The following is a 20,593-nucleotide window of genomic DNA, read 5'->3' on the forward strand; positions in this document are numbered from 1 at the left end:
TTTTTAGCTCTTGTAGTTTCCCACACATTTCCTCCACCAGTATAGAAAATGTCTGTTTTCCACATATTTGCCAATACTGAGTTTTATCACAGTTTAATTAGTGCCATTCCAGAAGATGTACATGTTATCTTTCCATTTGCTTGAAAGACATTTTCTATAAACAGATTGTCCTTTGCATATTTTTTGTCATTTTTTATTACTGAAGTGTGTAAGCTTTTACATTTTGAGTAAGTTAGTCTTTTTATGTATGTGGCAAATATTTTTGCCTTCTGACTTATGCAATTTTGTGTCATGTTTGGCAGGTCATAGATTGTTCAGAAGTGCATTTCTAGTTTTTTCCCTCCAGTTTTTTTGTTTTTTTTTTGTTTTTTTTTTTTTTTTTGGGTGTAATGTTATCAGGAGCAGGATCAGCTTTATTTTCTTCTGAGTGCTAGTTTGTCTCAATGTCCCCTATTAACTGTAAATAATCAGTTTAAAAAATATTTTTAAATCTAGAAATTTCACTGAAATAACTTAGATGTAAACTCATATATTCAGATATATAATAATCATTTACTCTTTACTCCAGTTTTTTTTTTTTTAATGGTTTATAATACCTATTAAAATAGTCTGTAAAATACGTGCAGTTAAGGATGCCTTTTTACTGCTCCTTTTCTTTGGAGGTAACTATTGGTTACTATCTCCAGTTGGGGGTCAAGGCATTCTGTTTCTCTTAATCCTTGCAGATCAGCTGTTTGGAAAGACTTTACCTTTTTTTATCTACTTTGTAAAAGTCTTATTTATTTTTAATATTGACTTTAAATGACAATAATATTCTTATGAATTCCCCTAAATTTCCACATCTGGGATGGCATAATTCACATTCTACCTAATATTCCTGTGCTTTTTAAATTCATGTCACTAATGCTGTACAATGAGATTATTATCGGAAGGTTTATATCTTTTCTGAGATTATGATTACCTTTAGAACAGGGACTTTATCCTATTCCTTAGCATAGATTCTGGCAGTTAACAAGTGGATGTTATTTGGAATTAAGTAACTGGATATGAAATTGGCTGGTGAGCAAATTGTTTTCTCAGCTGTAGAATTGGGATATTTCTTAAAGTGAATTTTTAATGAACATTAAATAATGAACGTAAATAATATAGTCCCAGAAATACAGTATGGTGATTAAAACTTTTAGATCTCTTTTCTTCCCCTCCCCTGTATTTTATTCACTTTGTTATCCTCTGTTTTCTGCATGTGAATTTTGAGGACACTGTCAAGACTTTCTCACTTCCTAATAAGCTTAAGTTAGAGTCCCTTGTTTCATGCCTTCCTAGTTGTAATTACTTCCTTATAGTCACTACAGCTTTAAGCTCCATGATAGCTGTGCTCTGTACTGTAGCCTTAGCAACTGTCCTGGTGCATTTCTTCTTTTTGATCTCCCATACTAAAATTCAATTAAATTTTTAAAAAATTATTTTGAAAATAAGTCACATAGTAGTTTCTTACGTAGAATAAAAAGTTAAGCCACACTTAATTCCATATTTAGAATCCAAAGTTAAGCCAGTTTGTTTAGATAACTGTTAGGAACTATTCTGTAAAATCAAGAAAATGAGGAAAGACACTGTGATTGGGTGAGTTTACTTAGGATCTGTTCATTGCCCTTAGCCAGTAGGAAGCTGTAAGTTTACTTCTTTAAAGGAAAAAAAAAATCATCATCATATTCTCCTCCTCCTCACTTTTTTAAACCTTCCTCTTTTGAAATTCAGCTAAGTAAACCAGATCTGGGTTAATCCTTTCATTTGCTTTAATAACTGGTGACTACTTGCCCATATCAGTAATTTCTTTACATTGCGTGAATATTGAGAGTCTGTAGATGGTAATTCTATTAATGGTCACGAAGTACTCCTTCCATTACACACATGTTGAAAGTTTTGCTATCTGAGCACATATTATAGGGATAACCTGGCTAATGGGTTTTATTATGTTTTTAAGGAAAGCACTACTGAAGTGATATATCTAATCTGAAAATTCATGCCAGTTTGATGGAAAATTTCTTTAAAAGTTGGTTTATATACTTAAAAGATTAGATTGAATTAGAAATTAGAAAACATAAATATTAAATACTGAGGATGTTGTGTTTTCTTACAGGGGATGGTTCCATTTGTATTTGTTGGCACTAAAGAAAGCATTGGAAATGTGCAAGTTCTTTTAGAGTATCATATTGCTTATCTAAAGGTTTGTATAGTGTTCATATCATGTTGCTCTACACATTAAACTTTAATTTTATATTTGTAGTAAATTTTAAGTCTTTAAATATTTTTGTTAATTCAGCTTCATATTTGCCCTTTCTTTCTGCGTGAGAATATTAAAAGTCTTTTGCTGTAGTAAAATGATTGGCCTCATGTACATTTTTTCTCTTTCCCTCTGTACTTTTACATTTCTTTCCGTACTGTTTAAGACATGGTCACTCTTGTGTTTGATGCAGATAGGACACAGAACCAGGAATGAAGGTGGGCTTTCTTGGTAACTGATATTCTCTGAATCACATGTACTACCCCCATAGATATCAGTTGATAATTCTTAACCATTGTTTTTAATATAGTCTGTCTGGGTTGATGAATAAAGCGAAAAGGTTTTAGAAAAGAAATTCCCTGTAAGTTGGATTGTCATATTCTACTCTTCTTATTCCTGCTGTTTTTTTCTTGTTTATAGTATCTCAACTGCTCTGTCTCTAGTTATGTTTTCCTTTTAGTCACTCATATCATTGGCTGCTGTGTTAATATTTTGAAAGCACCCCTGATAACGTCATTCCTTTTTTAAAACTCATCTTTCCAGTACTCTACTTGCCTTTTAGCCAAGAGCTTTCTCTAGACACTTACCTTCACATCCTGTAATGGCCTCATTCTCTGAATGACTAAGTCTGCCAGTTCATCTAGGTTAGAACTCAAGTGTCATTATTTTGATAGGAAAGTAGGTTATTAATAGTACCTGTCATAAATGGTACCTTACCTCATTTAGTAGAGTTTTTACTCCTTGAAGGCTAGATCTGGTAATTTTGTGTAATTATTAGCTGTTTAAATAGGTTATTTCAGCACTTGTCTGTTGAACATCCCCTAGGTTATTCTAATGCTTGTGTGTAAACATTCCCTTGAAGGAGAAGAGTCATTGTCTTTTTATTTTGAATACCTGTAGCACTTAGCATGGTTGGCACATGATGCTAAGGCATTTAGTAAATGCTTGGTGAATTGAATTAGCAAATGACCTTGTAAATTGTGTTCATTAGGAATACAGTTATACTTTGCTGAATAACTGCCCAAGATCACAGCTTTTTTCATTCGTAGGACTGGAGTATAGCTCAAGCTCTGGGCTTTAAGAAGACAAAAAAATACATGTAAGATATATCCTTTTTTGTTTTGGTTATAGGAAGTAGAACAGCTAAGAATGGAACGCCTGCAGATTGATGAACAGCTACGACAGATTGGTATGGGTTTCAGACCTTCTTCCACCAGAGGGCCTGAAAAAGAGAAAGGATATGCCACTGATGAAAGTACCGTCTCTTCTGTACAAGGTTCTAGGTCTTATAGTGGAAGAGGCAGAGGTCGTCGGGGCCCTAATTACACCTCCGGTTATGGTAAAAAAAAAATTTTTTTTTTTTTTGGTAGTGGTTTCGGTGCTCCAATACATTTTGCTTATTATTGTTTTTGGGTTTTTTTAGGATTTATTTTTTATTAAATTAATTAATTAATTAATGGCTGCGTTGGGTCTTCATTGCTGTGCGTGGGCTTTTTTCTAGTTGCAGCGAGCGGGGGCTGCTCTTTGTTGTGGTGCGCGGGCTTCTCGTTGCGGTGGCTTTTCTTGTTGCGGAGCATGGGCTCTAGGCGTGTGGGCTTCAGTAGTTGTGGCACATGGGCTCATTACTTGTGGCTCGCGGGCCCTAGAGCGCAGGCTCAGTAGTTTTGGTGCGCGGGGTTAGATGCTCCGCGGCATGTGGGATCTTCCTGGACCAGGGCTTGTACCCGTGTCCCTGCATTGGCAGGCGGATTCTTAACCACTGTGCCACCAGGGAAGTCCTGCTAATTATTGTTTAGTTCATCACTTTATCTTGGCTTTGAGGGCAGGAGATAGTTCTGAGGTACGTGTTTTAATAGTGACAGCATGCTTTATATTAATGACAGTAAAAGGTTTGTAGTGTTCAAGTAAAAGGTTTGTGTGTAATGAAATGAAACATGTTTTTGTTAAGTTTATAGCTCATGATCATGTTTGTTCTAAATATTTAGAATAAATATGTATGCAACTTGTTTTCTCAGGTATTTTCCTTGTACAATTGTATACATTTTCCAATAAAAACCTAGTGATGGTGGTGATACTACTAGGATTTATCTTTTGCCTACCCTCTAGGAAAAGTAAAAATGAAAAAATACACTAATCACTGTGCCACGATTACATATAGCAAATCTGTACTGGTTTCTAAAATATACTATATTGGTTCATTTGGCAGTTTTGAATATTAATATCTCACATCTGGAATTATTTTGTGAAATACAGCATTTCAATAATATGAGGGCTTTAAAAGTTAGAACCTAGTTAACATTTTATAAATGAACATTTTTCTAAAATGTGTTTCACTGAGAGGATGGGGCTTAACCTATGTAGGAAGGGACCAGTGGATGGTGATTGTCAACAATTCTCTAATCCTGAATTTCTCAGTTTGTCTTCAGCTTTGGAGTTGTTCCATTTTTCTGCATTTGGACTTGGATCTTAGCAGTGACCTGATTTTTTTCTTCCCTTCTATCTTTCCTTCTCTCTTCTCTTCTCTCTTCTCTACTCCCCTATGCTCATCCTAACTGCTTTGGGAAAAAATTTCATAAGCCTTTTCCAGAGTAGAAGGCATTTAGGGAAAACAAATACATGAAAGCTTTACAGTGTGCAGATTCCACTTCCACATTTCATGTTTGACCAAAGGATCATCTAATGATGCCAGAGTTATATTAGATTTATACTGTCTTTCATTTGTTGTAGAGTTGGATGGTCAAGTTTTCCTTCCCTTTTTTCATTACTTTAAAGTTAACCTTGTATTGAAGCCTGAAAAGAAAAATTCCAGTTACTGTGTTCAGTATGTGAAGGACTGAGAATTGAGAACTATTACAATCCTGAAAGCACATTTAATACAAAAGACAATCAGTAGTTAAATAGAAATGAAGTACATACTGAATGATTTTAGAGGTACAGATTACTAGTACAAATAATCAGATTTGGTTTTTTGGTTGACGAATTCATTGAACAATTTTATAAGCCTCTGGGAAGTCCACTTATTAACGAGAGGTCACTCTTCAGCAAAATGCTTTTGTTGACAGTAGAAATAAATTTAAATGAGAATGGTAGAGGAATATCATTTGGATTGAAGAAAGCTATGCAAATTGTTCAGTAGATGGCACTCTTACCTCTGAATCTTTGCAAACTAGTAACATTGTGTTTCTTGAAATAGCTGTTGAACTTAAAGTGGGCTCCAGAGAAATAAAAATTATTTGAATTTGGTTGTAGATGTTCTTGTCCGCTTAATAGCAGGTTTCTTAGGTGGTGAATATATATATATATATATATATATATATATATATATATATAAGCTGTATAAGAATTTAACGTCTCTGAAGTTATATACATCCATTGTAATGGATGATGTCTTACAACTTTAATTGGCAGCATTTTCTTTAAATGGCACACAAAATATGACCTAATGTTGGATTTGATAAAATGTGGGGCTTTAGCTGTTAATATTAAGTTCAGCATACGTGTTCATTTAAAAGGATGTGAACCATCTTCATAAGGTGATTTTAGAAGTTTTAGGGGAAAATCTGAGTTAAAATTCTGTTAAAAACAGGTCTTTTTATTTGTTGGAGCCATTACAAATTGAATCGGTTTCATGGATCATTTATAAAGCCTCCCCCCACCCTGACTTTTTGGATTCATGAACTTATATTTTACAAAATTGAGATTGGAATGATTGCAATGATTTTAACAGAGTATTTGTTTTCTGTTGATTATGCAACAAATCATAATTTCAGAGGCTTTTACAATACTATTATCTTACAGTTCTGTAGGTCAGAAATCTGACATGAGTGTCACTGGGCTAAAATCTAAGTGTTGGCATGTCTGTATTTCCTTTTGGAGGCTATAGGGAAAAATTTGTTCCTTTGACACTTCCAGCTTCTAGAGACAATCTCTGTTCCTTGGCTTATTGCCCGCTTCCTCCGTCTTATAAAGCCAGTAATTACAGAGAGTCCTTATGCTGCCATCTCTGGTTCTCTGTAGTTGAGAATGGTTCTCTACTTTTTAAAGATCCATGTGATTAATTTGGCCTTACCTGGATAATCTAGGATAATCCTCCCACCTCAATATCCTTAACCTTAATTACATCTGCAGAGTTTCTTATGCCATCTCAGAGATGTTTAATATGAAGGAAGTGGAACACTAGCCAGTTCATTAGCTTTTTTTGTTCTTGACCTTAATAGCTGTCTTTATCTAGTGAAATCTATCTATGATTTAGACACCCTCTTTGAGTATCTTATCTTGAGTATTAGATTTAGGTTAAACTTAAGAAAATTGTTTTGCTTATGATACTGAGTTAAATACTACACTGTATTTCTAAAGATAATTCGAAAGGAACTTCTGTTAAAAAATGAGATACTCATCTAACTTCAAATCTTGGTAATGTTTTCAGGCAGGGTATATAGCTTTGTAAATAAATCCCAAAGTTCTGATACATTCCAAGGTTTTTTTTGATTGTTTTGTTTTGTTTTTTAGCTACCCGTGAAATGGTAAACTACCCTTATTCCACCAGACCATGACATCAGTTAACAAAGTTCTTTTTTGTCATTTGGAAAAATAAGTGTTTTGATTCATTCTCTACTATGAGACTCATTTCTTAACAAAGATTCGAATGTCAGTACTAGAAGCTTGCTATATTTTTCTTAAAATGTATGTCTGATTTACCCATTCTTATATAATGACTAGCTACATCTATATTTAATGGCATATGGAGAAAAAAAGATGGATAGATGACTTATTTTTAAAGGAGAAAGGAAGTTGGTAAGCTTGTTTTTAAACTTTACGTTTTAATCCCTGTACTTTAGTACTTAGCATTTTGTGCATCTGAAGAGCTCTTGTGTTTTGCTTTTATCATTATATGACTATGGAGTTAATATAGTGTATTTTTAGTTTATCTTTCTTATTTGGGAGTTCAGCATAAGAACTTCAAAATCATGCAGCAAATTCACATCTCAAGAGAAAATTGATATGCATGTTGCTAGGCTTCTGGGGGCATTTAGAGGTATAAGACAGAGCTCTCCCCTTTATTATATTGTAGACCAAGTGGGAAGTATATCCACATTGGAGAAAATAGAAAACAATACATGACAATACTTCATGATAGATACACATTAATTTTAAGGAAATAAGGGGAGAGGTCTGTTTTTAGTTTTTAGTTAAATTGGTTGGAAGCTACAGACATTGAACTGGGCTCTTAAGGAGATAGATTTGCATGTATAGGTTTCCCACACTATCAGAAAGTAGAGTTTTCCTGTGAAACCTTTTGTAAGCTGAAATGGCATAAAGTGAAGAAGCAATTACCTTAGGACACATCTTGCTAATAGATGCACAAAATAACGTGAGATAAAGCACAGATGCTCACTGACACAGTTCAAAACTATGTTGGCTTGATGCTGAGTTTAGTTCCTGAGGAAGGAGCTGGGGGGTGCTGCTGTCACTGTTTGGGGTACTTGCTGCCTCTGTAACGGCTTGCTGCAAAGTAAATGCTGAAGGCTATTTTCTCTTCGTGCCTTTTTTTTCCCTAAAGCAGAAATCCTCTTTGATTTCTTTTGGCTAGCGAAAACAGGTATTTGTGTAGGTCTTTTGTAAAAGCAAAATGATGTAAAATGGGCTTCCCTGGTGGCGCAGTGGTTAAGAATCCGCCTGCCAATGCAGGGGACATGGGTTTGAGCCCTGGCCCGGAGAGATCCCACGTGCCGTGGAGCAATGAAGCTCGCGTGCCACAACTACTGAAGCCCGCATGCCTAGAGCCTGTGCTCCGCAACAAGAGAAGCCACTGTAATGAGAAGTCCGCGCACTGCAATGAAGAGTAGTCCCCGCTCGCTGCAACCAGAGAAAGCCCGCGCACAGCAACAATGACCTAATGCAGCCAGGAAAAAAAAAAAAAGGTGTAAAATGAACTTTTGAAAAGCATAGGATACCTCTGTGCTAAGAGGAAAGGATGAAAAAATGCCATCCCAGAACTAGCAAAGAATAGAAGTGGGAATGAGTATGATAGTGATTGGGTCATATAAATCTGACACATTAATTGTGTTATAATAATAATGATATTGTAGGCTTTCATAGAATCTTTGCAGTGTTTGCATTTTTAAAAGGTCACTATTGAATTTGGTCATTGGGATGTTAGAAAAAGTCTGTAAACTTTTAAAGTCATGCTGAAGTTTTTGTCTCACTGATAATGGCTTCAACTCCGTTGATTGTCAGGTTGAAGCTGTCTTTTCTCAGAGTAACCTAAAATTTGTTCAGTGATTTCAAACGCTGTATTCTTCTAACTTAAGACATTATTGTGTGAAAAACATAATTTTATGTAGAGCTACTAAAAATACACTCCCAGTTCATGAGACCATCAATTATAAGAAATATTCTTATTTCAGAGATGTTAAATGTGAAAAAAAGGTGCCACCTAGAATCAGTGAAATAATGGTAGAATACAGTATGCAGTTAAAATACTCATTCTTCTAAATATGATTAAATTTGCTTTTAAATATTGGATAGTGGTTATTTCTTATTATATTGGGTTGGCCAAACAGTTCGCTTGGTGAGTGAATACATTGTGCAATAAAATTCTTGGTGAAAATGAAAAATGTCTTTTATTTTTACTTAAAACCAAATGAACTGTTTGGCCAACCCAATACTAACAATTTGTTAAAAACCTAAAAATGGGCAAAATTTAAAAAATATTTCCCTATATTAAGTGCATTTTCATATTGTATATGTGTAATGTTTTGTATGTTTTCTGCAAAATTCTATTGGCTATGTTTCTGCGCATCCAAACAGTTCAATTTTTAATCTATCTGACTAGGTAAATACTTTATTACTGGTATACAATATTAACATTTAATTATTTCTTAATAAATTTCAAATTCATTAACATTTTTATTTCTCTTTCTTTGGAGCAGCCAATCAGTAGGGTTATTTAAACGATGATAAGCAGGAAATGTTGAAAAATTTCACTTTTTTCTTTAATAGAAATATAGTTGGCTTACGTTTTCTTCTTTCCCAAGGTACAAACTCTGAGCTGTCTAACCCATCTGAAACTGAATCTGAGCGTAAAGACGAGCTGAGTGATTGGTCATTGGCGGGAGAAGATGACCGAGAGAGCCGGCATCAGCGTGACAGCAGGAGACGCCCAGGAGGAAGAGGCAGAAGTGTTTCAGGGGGTCGAGGTCGTGGTGGACCACGTGGTGGCAAATCTTCCATCAGTTCTGGTAGTCTTTTATATACTATGTCAGAATCCTTTCTTGGTAAACGGTATAATTTCATATACGTTAATTCATTTACCAGAGCCACTCATTTTTGGAAGTTTCTCTTTTAACTGTCTGAGGAAAATAGTAGAATATATATATATATATATATACACACACATACACATAGCAACATAAGGAAAAGCACTATAGAGTGTTTCTCAGTGAAAGTTTAGCTAGAATATTCAGAATGTTCTTGCTTAGTATAATGGGCTGGGGGGAGAATTGAGAATTGTCAGGGATCCATGGACTAGATTATATCAGGGATACAACCATAACATATTATTGTATGGCAACTTTTAATAAAACCACTCTTAATAAATTTTAAAAAAAGGCTGGATCAAATCATACTTTTTACGGGACTTTAAAGTACTCTCTAGTTCTAGTGATATTCTTCAAGTCCTAAGTTCAGTTTACAGACTTCCAGGGAAATAGTTTTTTATATTTTAGTACATTGTTCACTATTACCAAGGTTTGTAAAATTATAGTATGCTGAATTACAAAGTAAATGTACTTTACCTAGTGTTTATGATTAATGGATAAACTTAGTGTCTTTTGCAAAGATGCTAGCTTGCTAGCTGTTACCAAAGGAAACTTAGAAAGGAAAAATCGTGATTAGGTGAATTTCTTCTATAATTTGATTGGTGGAAGCAATAAATGCACATAGGTAAGATGGGTATTTTTTTTTTCTTATAAATTATATCTTAAAACCTTTCCTTTCCCACCCTCACCCCACCTTACTCCACCTTCCCTCTTTCTTTCTGGAGATGGGAGTACTAGTCAACATTCATTTCCACATTTTCCTATAACCAGTTAGAATTTCAAATTTTTTAGTATGCTTTTTTGTGTAGACTTGTTTTGCTTGCTTCAGTTCATAGTAAGAGAGTTCTATTATGTCATGGAGTGCAGGTGTTGAGTATTATTTGGAAATAGTTCATTAACATTGGCACAAAGAAGCAGCAACCACATTGAACTCAGTTATGGAGACAAAAAGCTGTTTCGTGGAATTGATTCATATTAGCTGAATATTTGTTTTCATTTTTATTTCTCTAGCCTCTGGGCAGGATTAGCTAGGAATGTGAATGTAAGAAGTAGCATGTAATAATATACTAGTTCCTAATACGTTTTCAAAACAAATCAAAGAGAAATGGTAGAAAGCCAAGTTGTCTGCCCATCTTCTGTTTTAATTTTTCATTGCCATTTAAAGGTTTTTATATTTGTTGTTTTTCAGGTAAAATAGTGATACAGAAAACATTTTATCTGAAGACAGAGAGGGTATATTTTTATCGGGGGAAAATTGAAGTTTCTTATCATTAATTGATATAGTTCAATATAGGTCAGAATATTCCTAATAACTGCAGCTCTCTTAAACAAATATTTCTTGCCTCTGACATGCATATAGTGCTCAAAGATCCAGACAGCAATCCATACAGCTTACTTGATAATACAGAATCAGATCAGACTGCAGACACTGATGCCAGCGAATCTCATCACAGTACTAACCGTCGTAGGCGGTCTCGTAGACGAAGGACTGATGAAGATGCTGTTCTGATGGATGGGATGACTGAATCTGATACAGCTTCAGTTAATGAAAATGGGCTAGGTATGTAAGCACTTAGGGAAAAGATATATATTATTGTATAATATTGTTAATGTATGAAGCTTTTTAAAAAAAAAAAAATCCCAAACATATGCAATTCACAAATTGAATTTTTCCTAGTGTTTACTTCAGATGAGGTAGATGGCTTTGTGTCTGTCTTAAATGTCTAGTTCTCAGAGTTGTATAGCCAAATAATTTGAAACTGGGAGGGTTTATTAAAGTACCCTTTGATGCCATTAAAACAATACAAATATTCAAACTGCAAGGCACTTAATACTCTTACTGTTCTAAACCAAACTTGGGCTTTCAGTTTGCCTCTTTAAATGTTATTATAAATGACACTAATGAAGGTGTGTATACTGAGTAGGCATTGATTTCCAGAGGGCTAAAATGTCATTAACTTTGGTAAAAAAAGGAAAACTTTATTCCTGAATGATGATAATTTAAATTAAGTCTTAGAGTTTAATCAAGAGTTAAAACCCTCTTAATTTCTGGATGATAATTCCATTTCTTATGTAGTAGGAATGTTTCAAACTACAAAAGTATTTTTCCTGTGAGTAATGTGTATTGTTTTATCTTTCCTGTTTAATTAAAAGGTTCTTTCCCCTTCTTTAAATCTTTGAAGGAAAGAAGTTTTTTGTTTTTTTATTTTTTTTGCTTTGTTTTTTGCTTTGTTTTTGTCAGAATAGTTCATGGTGAACTTTGCAATTACAGATGATAGTGAAAAAAAACCCCAGCGACGCAATCGTAGCCGCAGGCGTCGTTTCAGGGGTCAGGCAGAAGATAGACAGCCAGGTAACTTGCGTGGACCTGTTGACAACACCAGGTTACAAGCATGAAAAAAAAATGTCATGTGTCTGCTTTCTAAATATATTATACTTACATGTACACCTGTGCATATACATTCAAGATGTGCATTGCATAAATTGTTTACTCAACTAATACAACTACTACTCTTAAGAAAATGCATTCTTCCTTCACACCGTAAATGTGTAGTAAACCCGTCTAATTGAACTAATGTTGTGTCTCAATTTTTTTACATGGAAATACTGTTGAGAAGACCGCTATTTTGTCCACTTGGCAGATTCTGCATTCTTGAGTTGGGGCCTGCCATCCCAGGAACTATGTTGTAGATTGTGATTGAGGTTGATTGGCAAAACGGGGCAGCTTTTGCATGGTGCCTGCTTACTATATCTGGGTTCAGCACCTCATTTTTGTGGGGTTTCTCATACCCACAGTTTAAAAAAAAAGTATAAATGAAAAAAATACTTGAAAGTGTCTTTTTCCTAGTAAGAGGAATGCATGTTATGTTTTTGTTTATTGTAGTGTGATGCCTTTTCCCTTACACCTACTAACTATTCAAATTAATAGTACTTACTTAGTTTTAGAATGTTAATTTAAGTAGATATAATTTTTAGTAACTTCAAAGAAACTTGTTTGCTGTGTCTATACTATCTTGAACATAATTCCATTTCCTTTGTACGGAGAATCACATGTATATTTACAATGAAGAAACTGTGTGCACCAGAAATAAACCCCTTTTAAACTAATCAATTTTGCATTCTTTCCAAAGCAAATTCTTGTGTTTTCCCCAAATAAAGAATGTAAATTCCAGTATCTTTATTTAGAATTTTAAGTTTAGTGGTTGTAGAGACATTTGGGAAAACTGGTTAAGGGTATTATTTCCATTCTTGGGAAAAAGAAAGTTCATGTTCTAAAGATAGTTGTAAATTTAAAAGGAATTAAATATTGTCAAAATAGAAGGTTCCAGGAAATGTTAGTTTTCTCTTCTTTTCTCTCTCTGTAGTGTTAGAAATATCTTTTAGATGAAGAGATTGTATTTATTTTGTTTTTTGAAGCTGGCATAGCAGTGCATACCGTTTTTGGCTGTACTTTATAAATAAGGAAATTTAAGCTATTAGTAGTATGGGCTTGAGATAGAATAAATTACAACATAATTTATTAACTAGGTGGATGGTGGTTCATTACTAAGTCAAAGGACATAAAGGGAATAACGTAAAAGCCTTTGATAAAGAAGAGGAAGCGATTTCTGCATGGTATTAATCGAAACTTGAGTAATTTAGAGTTTTAAATAATTTCGCAATGATTTGTGTTCTTTACTGCATTTATTCCTGTTTTACTCTGTTCTTTGGAAGTACTGATTTCCTCTTTAGAACTCATTGCCTTTCTCAGCGTGCCCTCTGCCCCCCAAACCAACACACACACACCCACAAGATAGGATAGGTGGAAAAAGCACATCATTTTCTCCTTTGCCCCTGGAAGGAGTTCTACGAAGGCAGCTTCTATCCAAAGTTAATGTCAACATTCTCTGAAATAAACAATTATTTAATTTGTTCTTATTTACTCAGAATTTCTTGTTGCCCTTGGTATAAATTAAACAGTGAGTATTCTTTACTAAGAAAAGTATGATAGTATACTGGTGTCCAGTGGATTAACTTTGGAGCCCTTAAATTCTAGAGTCCAAAGTATGCTGCACAAATTGCCTTAATTTTTTTCTAGATATTGTAAATACTTATTAATCTGTTTTGAACTTTTAAGTGTCTTGTATTATAAAGACTGGCTATAAACAGGTTTTTCTTTGAATTAACTGAGGTTATTTTTAGTTTTACCTCCCTTTGGTAGGGGAGGGGCACTGATAAATTTTTACCTTTCCAGCTAAGTGCCTATTAATTAATTGATAAACTGTATCAAAGTATACTATCCTCTGTACATAGTGGATGAAGAGTTCTAAGAATTGTCACGTGTTCAAATTTAGTAGTATGTGTGTCTATGCATCAGGGTTTCCAAGTAGCTGAGTTCTTCCAGGTGTCACTGAGGGCTCGACCATGGAAACAGAATGAATTCATTAAGGTGCTCTCCAAACTAGAATACTTCCTAGGATGCTTTTGCTTCTGTGTATGTAGATATAATGATGAAGTGGATTTGATAGTATCCCTCTCCCCAATTTTGGAAACTATTATTAAATGTATTTATAAATTCATTTACAGTGAATTTAAATGACCATTTATAAAGCTCCAAAATGAGCACACTGAGTTTCTTATAATTTGGAGGAAAAGAGACAGTTTTAGACATGAAACATCTTTATTTAGCGCTGTTTCTAAAGATGTGTATTCTGAATTAAGTTGTTTCCTTGAGATTTAAAAAAATTCATTTTAATAGTTCTAGAAAGTTCTTGGATCTTATAAAGAAAGGTGTCAGCATGTTAATTCATGATTAAGAAAAATGAATTGTAAATACAGTCCAGCTTTTTATTATATTAAAATGATTTATTTTCATATAATTTGAACCTGATGGACTAGTTCTTCCCGTACGTAGTGACTTTAAATTTTAAATTTACCCGAGTTTTAATTCTTTTCGTAATTTACTTGCTCCCATAATTTAAAGTACACCGTATTCCACATAATCAGGGATTTTTCTTCACCAGTTTCTGAGGGAAAGTAAATGCTTTGAAAGGAAGAGGCTGATTATTTTGATATTTCTTCAAATCAGTGAATTCTAAGTTGTAAGTCCTTGAAGAGAAAGTTCTGCAGTATAAAGTGAGGCCAGTCCAGTGTACTAGCAGACCAGAGGTAGTTTGTTGCAGTTGGGTTGGCAGTAGGGTGTTAGTTTGGGTTAGTCTTTTCCCCTTTGGGTTAGTGTTTTCCCCGTATCCCTACTGCCATTGCAAACACAAATACCTTTTCAGTCAGTCCCTTGAAAGATTGGCAAGATGGGGGAAGGGAGTGGTTACTGAATTAATGGTGGACCTTTTCCCACCATGATCAATGGCCACATTTTTAGGTTGGTGTTCTGTCATCTTTAGTTTGCTTGCAGTTTTTTTAGATTACTCAGAATGGTTTCTAGTGTGAAACGTGAAAAAGGAACCATAAAATACACTTGGATATCTTACTGTGCTTTAAAAAAAAATGTTAAAAAAAAAACAAAACCAGAACAACTAATTTCTGAGTAAATCTTTTACATCTTTGATGAAAATTTCAAATTGAAGCATGCTACACCACGATTTGACCCAGTTTGCCCCATTTTTTCCCCCACTGATAAGTGCAAACACTGTCTGGGCTTAGAATGCTGCATTCCCTATTCTTGGTTGTGGATTTCTATGTCAGACTTACCCCACAACTGTAGACTAACCAGAAGCAAATGGCTGGACTCTTGTTGAAGAGGACTTTAATCTAGGCTTCCTCACTCTCCAGCTTGAAATCTTCTGTAGTCAGCACTAAACCACAGGCACATTTTTCAGGGTTAGTTTTTGGTTGGAGGTGGGTACCCAGCTTAAGAAAATTTTGAAATTGGGTAACCCACCATTAATTTATTTTAAAAGTAAAATTACTCTTTATCCATAAATAAACTTTAGAAGTACTTTTTCAACACCTGTAATTTTTTTCTCATCTTCAACAGTCACAGTTGCAGATTATATTTCTAGAGCTGAGTCTCAGAGCAGACAAAGAAACCTCCCAAGGGAAACTTTGGCTAAAAACAAGAAAGAAATGGTAAGGAGAATTTAACCTGTAGGTTTTGGTGTTTTTATTTTTGTTTTTGGTATGGTTTAGTTTTATTTTCACTTCTTAACTTACTTGTATGATCACTTGTTTCCCCAGTTAGACCAGTAATATTTTAGTTAAATACTACTCTTGATTTTGTTTTTGGCCCCAGGTAACTGAAAATATGCATGCTTGAGCCTGAAATACTTTTCATTTAGAACTCTAAATAGCATTCGTAAAATTCAGTCTGCCCAAAGGTACTGGGCATAGAGACTGTTGCCTTAATTTGGGGAGCAATAGGCTGAATATACCTCTTCTCAGTGGTGGATAAAGACCTTTAAGTTTCAATTCTTTTAAATATTTTAAGGGATTTGATATGTAAATGTGAGTTCCAAAGAAAAGGTGAGTAAGTAGGTGGTTATTTGCATTACTTAGGGTATTAATGTTTATATCTTTTATATGGTGAGCTTTCCAGTGGTTAAAATGAAATTAGGTGCAAGTTTTCAGTAAACAGGTACAGATTCTTCCTGTGGTTTATGCACCGCTAGATACTAGAGATAAAGAGTTGAAAAGCCCAGAGAGGTGGAGTACATTGGTATTTGTTTTGAATTTTAAGAATGTTTTAATTCTTTGATCCATTGTGGTATGTGAAACTAAAATTATTTATTAGCTAATTAATGTTTATGTAGCTATTTTCCTCCTCAGCTATAGATTTCATTTATAAAGAAGTTGAAAAAGTTGTCTCCCTTTGGCAGGCAAAAGATGTGATTGAAGAGCATGGTCCTTCAGAAAAGGCAATAAATGGCCCAACTAGTGCTTCTGGCGATGAAATTTCTAAGCTACAGCGTACTCCAGGAGAAGAAAAGATTAATACCTTAAAAGAAGAAAATACTCAAGAAGCAGCAGTCCTGAATGGTGTTTCATAAACTGAAGAAGTTCCTAGTTTACAGTTCTTTTACATTACATTTTACAATAGTGCTTGTACAAGCTTGCCAAAGATAGAACATGGATCGCCAGTCTTTACATCGCACTTTCAGTTCCTCCATTTGGAATTCAGAAAGGGGAGGGATCCTGAAGAAATCATATGTTAAACATACTTTGACACCTACTGTGTTATAAAATATATCATCAGATGTGCCTTGAGAATAGTATATGTAACATTAAAAAAAGTTGCTGGCTATAGGAAATGTTATTTTGTTTTCAAAATATGGCAGAGATGGGGGGAGGTGGGTGGGGGGTGGGATCCCTAAGGGAATATTCTTTATGAAAGCATTAGCTGCTTTTGTTACATTTTTAATAATATGCAACCACTTCTTCACCTGAGGAAAACTAGAGTGAAATGCAGTCTACGATATTTTGCACTGAATTGTAATTTCTTCATTAGTTTAGTCTGGAAACTGGTCTGTTTTAATGTGTTTTTAAAATGCTGTATGTAGAGGAAAATCTGCAGGCCACTGGGATACATTTGTTAAATTCTCATCTGCAGGGATACTGGGTGATATTGGCAGTGACTGTTCTACATTGAGGCTTTGTTTGGTTTATTTATTAAAGTGTACAGTATTTAAAAAATCAAACATAGCTTTAGTTAAAACACTAAGCTGAATTAGTCATGTCCATTCAGACATAACCTGAACTACTGAAAAGATCAATTTCCAGAAGGTTTATTCTGTATAAACTACATGTTAGTCTTCAGTAGAGTATCTTTTCCTTTTCTTTTTTCCCCCTTTTTTCTTTCTTTTTTTCCCTTTTTTTTTTTTTTTTTTGGATTTTGGTTGTTTGATGTGCAATATGTTTTTGTATGCAGGTAGTAAATAAACTTTGATCTTCCATTTGCTGATTTTTAACTTTCTACTTTTTATACCAACTGTTGAAAAGTAGTTGGACCTACTTAAAGGCCTAGACTAGTATTCTGATTGCTTTTTAAGATGCATTTATACTTGCTCATAAGTAGTAGTAAAATATTAGCTGGTCAATTTATCATTTTGTAATGAATCCTCTGAAATCTTAGTACTTAAAAAAATTTAGTGTGTTAGAATAGAATGGTTTAGGGTATTGATCAGAGATTTGATATTAGGAAAGTCTTTGTAACAAAATTCTAATCATAGGCAACTTTTGGAAGGCATTGGGGTAAAATCCAGAATTTTACTTTTGCCTTTGATTCTTTATTAAAGTTATTTTTATAAAGAAGTACAATGAGCAGTTTTTAAATAAGGAATGTCACTAATTTGATTTTTGGTTCTCAAGGAAATAATTTTAAAGGTTCTCATACTAATGAATGGATTTTTTGTAAATATTTTAGCCAGATGTCTTAATTTTAGGAAGGTACAAACTTACACGAAGTGTGTTGCAAGGTGATATCAAGTAATTGTGGGTTTATGGGAGTTGCTCTACAATATTATATAAAAACTACTGAGCAAGAAGAAAGACAGCTCTTTCACTTGGCATCTGAAAAGTATTTTTTATGTGCATAATTTGTGTTAATTTGTTATGTGCATAAAAAAGCTAAGTGATTTTAATTTATGGCTGAAGGACAATTCAGGTTATAGTTAAAAATATTTGCCAGGTCAGTGTATATAAAACCCTAGTCCTGAAATTTATTACTGTTGAGGTTAAAGATGTGGTATTACATGCTTTTTCCTAAAACCCTGATAACTGAAAATTTTTAAGGTGTAGTGTGAATAGTGCAGTCCTTGAACATTGAATAATAATATCAAGTAATTTCATATCCTAATAAAATTACCCACAAATGTCTTTTTTTTTTAATCCACCAAAGTCAGAAACACGTAAAATTGTTGGCCTTTTTATTCTTCTCAATAGTAGAGTTACAAATTAACTATAAGGTATGAGAAGAATTTTCATTAATCCCCAAATCAGTAAATATGGCATAAAGAAAATATGATTTTTCATGTTCTTCCAGGTAGAATATTCACTAAAATCCTCCTGTAAAGACTGTTTCAATGGGAACGGAAGAAACACAAAATCATCTTAAGTGGGTTTAGCCCAGTGAGTTTTTTTAGAATAACCAGATTCTAAGAAATAAGTATTAAGATTTCATTATTTACAAATGACTAATCCCAATGTCCTTTAAAAATATGTACTGCAGAATCATGATAGGCCTTTTATCTATTTTTTTTTTTTTTAATAGCACATGCTCAGATTCAGAAGTGAAAAGCCCACTCCCCAAAGGTAAATATTCTTGATAGAGGTAGCCTTCCAAACTTAGTTTGAGAGGGGAGCATCTTTTTTGGCTACTAGTTACATGGAATGTTGCTATGGGAAAGCTTGCCAGTACCCCAGACCCGCCCGCCCCAAAAGGTTTTGTGCAGCTTAAATATTGTTTCAGCATACATATATGAAATCGTGTATGATATCTGAACTAAATCATGAATTAAGAGCTGAGATTACATGGGGGTAAAAATGGTCTTTTCCTGAAGCCTTGGGAAGCCTAGGATTCTTGGGTTTGGCATCACTCTTTTAAGCCTTCCACGGGCCTAAAACTTCCGCAAAATGGTATGGGTTTCTGTTGACAGGTCAGTCACCACTGTTAAAATTATAATAGGGATACATAAAAGTCTTCATTTTAAGTAACTCTATTTTAATGTGGAGGTAACAGCGTATCAAACCAGTGAGTTCATGAAAACTGAGACGTTGCTTAGGACAAGGCTGAGGGAGGTAGTAGCTTAAGTAAATATTCTTTAAAAAGCAAGTCCAGGTATATACAGACAAGCAAAATAACTAAAGAACAGGAAAACACTAAGCTGGTGTTTTACTATTTGTTCTGGATCTCCATTCATGTCAGCCGTTCTTTTGTGGCTGGGATCCATCACCTTTGGAAGTATTTTTGTAGCTACTGTTTGCTATGAGTCGTGTTTAACCTCAGAAGGGTCTCTGCAGAGTTGGTATGTTAGCTGAATATTGCTGGTAGATTGGGAAATAGTACCTACCATTTTGTGCCTCGGCAAACAGATTGCTTTTTTTCAGATTGAACCACAACTAGTTAATATTCTCATAGGCTGTGCCTACAGTGAGCCTTGTGCCGTAAGCAGCTGATTGGCAGTTATTGGAAATGGATAAGGAGAATTACTTTCATACTTAGATTTTCTAAGGCTTCAAGGAACTTGGATTTGAACTGGATCTGTGGGATTAGCAAAATTCCAAAAGGCAACAAGTAGGGTGTTCATTGTAAAGTCTCAGTCTCCCTATCTTTGCTATTTACAATTTGGATCCCCTGTACCCTTTATAAGGATATCTGATATAGTGAATTTGCTGATCGCTTATTTTAAAATTTTAGTTTTTTACTAGGATGCTTGAACGGATAATATTCACTTACAACCCATGATTAACCTATGACAGCATTTGGGTTTTATTTCAGGGAACTGTTGCAATAAAGCAATAATTGCAATCTGCTATAGTAAAACTTTTGGCAAGTGGTGGTAATTTGAAACTGCACTCAACTGCTGGTTGAAAACGTCAGTTATGTTGAACCATAGGAAATTGCTGGGAGCTGACCAGTTTTGACCCACAGAAGAGACAATTTCTTATGGTTCAACCTAATAATACATTTTAAGGTATAATCATTTACTCCAGAAATCCAAGCAAGGGTCTAATCATCCAGAAAACCCCTAATTATTGGATGAGGGAGGTGCATACTCTATAAGGAAAATATTAATTTTGTTTTTTAAAATGGTTTATCAGTGGGTCACTTTAGATTCAGATTCATCTATCTTCTATATTACTATTTCAGGGTACTGAAGCACAGAAGGGAGTTACTATCTTTGTTGTACAAACTTTTTCTATATTCCGTTTCATCTAACTAGAGAGGCCTAGATTAGGTGATCCCATAAAGGCCTTTCAATATAATATAACTTGAGTGTAATCAATCATATGTTAGACACTGTGTGATACTTAACCATAGTCTTATGTACTCTCAAGGAGT

General features: G+C 34.3%; 1 protein-coding gene across 6 annotated transcripts in view; it reads left to right on the plus strand.

Annotated features, from left to right (window-relative positions):
* The window catches only part of FXR1 (FMR1 autosomal homolog 1), a 56,687-nt gene extending 39,186 nt beyond the window's left edge, over positions 1-17,501 (plus strand). Inside the window, exons 11-18 of one of the 6 annotated variants that reach the window (XM_036850607.1) lie at positions 2,138-2,224; positions 3,413-3,470; positions 3,558-3,620; positions 9,319-9,522; positions 10,961-11,161; positions 11,873-11,953; positions 15,575-15,666; positions 16,413-17,501. In XM_036850607.1, the coding sequence (XP_036706502.1) occupies positions 2,138-2,224; positions 3,413-3,470; positions 3,558-3,620; positions 9,319-9,522; positions 10,961-11,161; positions 11,873-11,953; positions 15,575-15,666; positions 16,413-16,583 (957 nt within the window). In that variant the 3' untranslated portion in view covers positions 16,584-17,501. Of the gene's footprint in view, positions 1-2,137; positions 2,225-3,412; positions 3,621-9,318; positions 9,523-10,960; positions 11,162-11,872; positions 11,954-15,574; positions 15,667-16,412 lie in introns of all 6 variants that reach the window. The other 5 variants (XM_036850603.1, XM_036850605.1, XM_036850604.1 and 2 more) reach the window with 5 other exon arrangements.
* The last annotated feature ends 3,092 nt before the right edge of the window (positions 17,502-20,593 follow it).

This window comes from Balaenoptera musculus, chromosome 4, assembly GCF_009873245.2.
Source record: "Balaenoptera musculus isolate JJ_BM4_2016_0621 chromosome 4, mBalMus1.pri.v3, whole genome shotgun sequence".
In the NCBI taxonomy this organism is placed as follows: domain Eukaryota; kingdom Metazoa; phylum Chordata; class Mammalia; order Artiodactyla; family Balaenopteridae; genus Balaenoptera; species Balaenoptera musculus.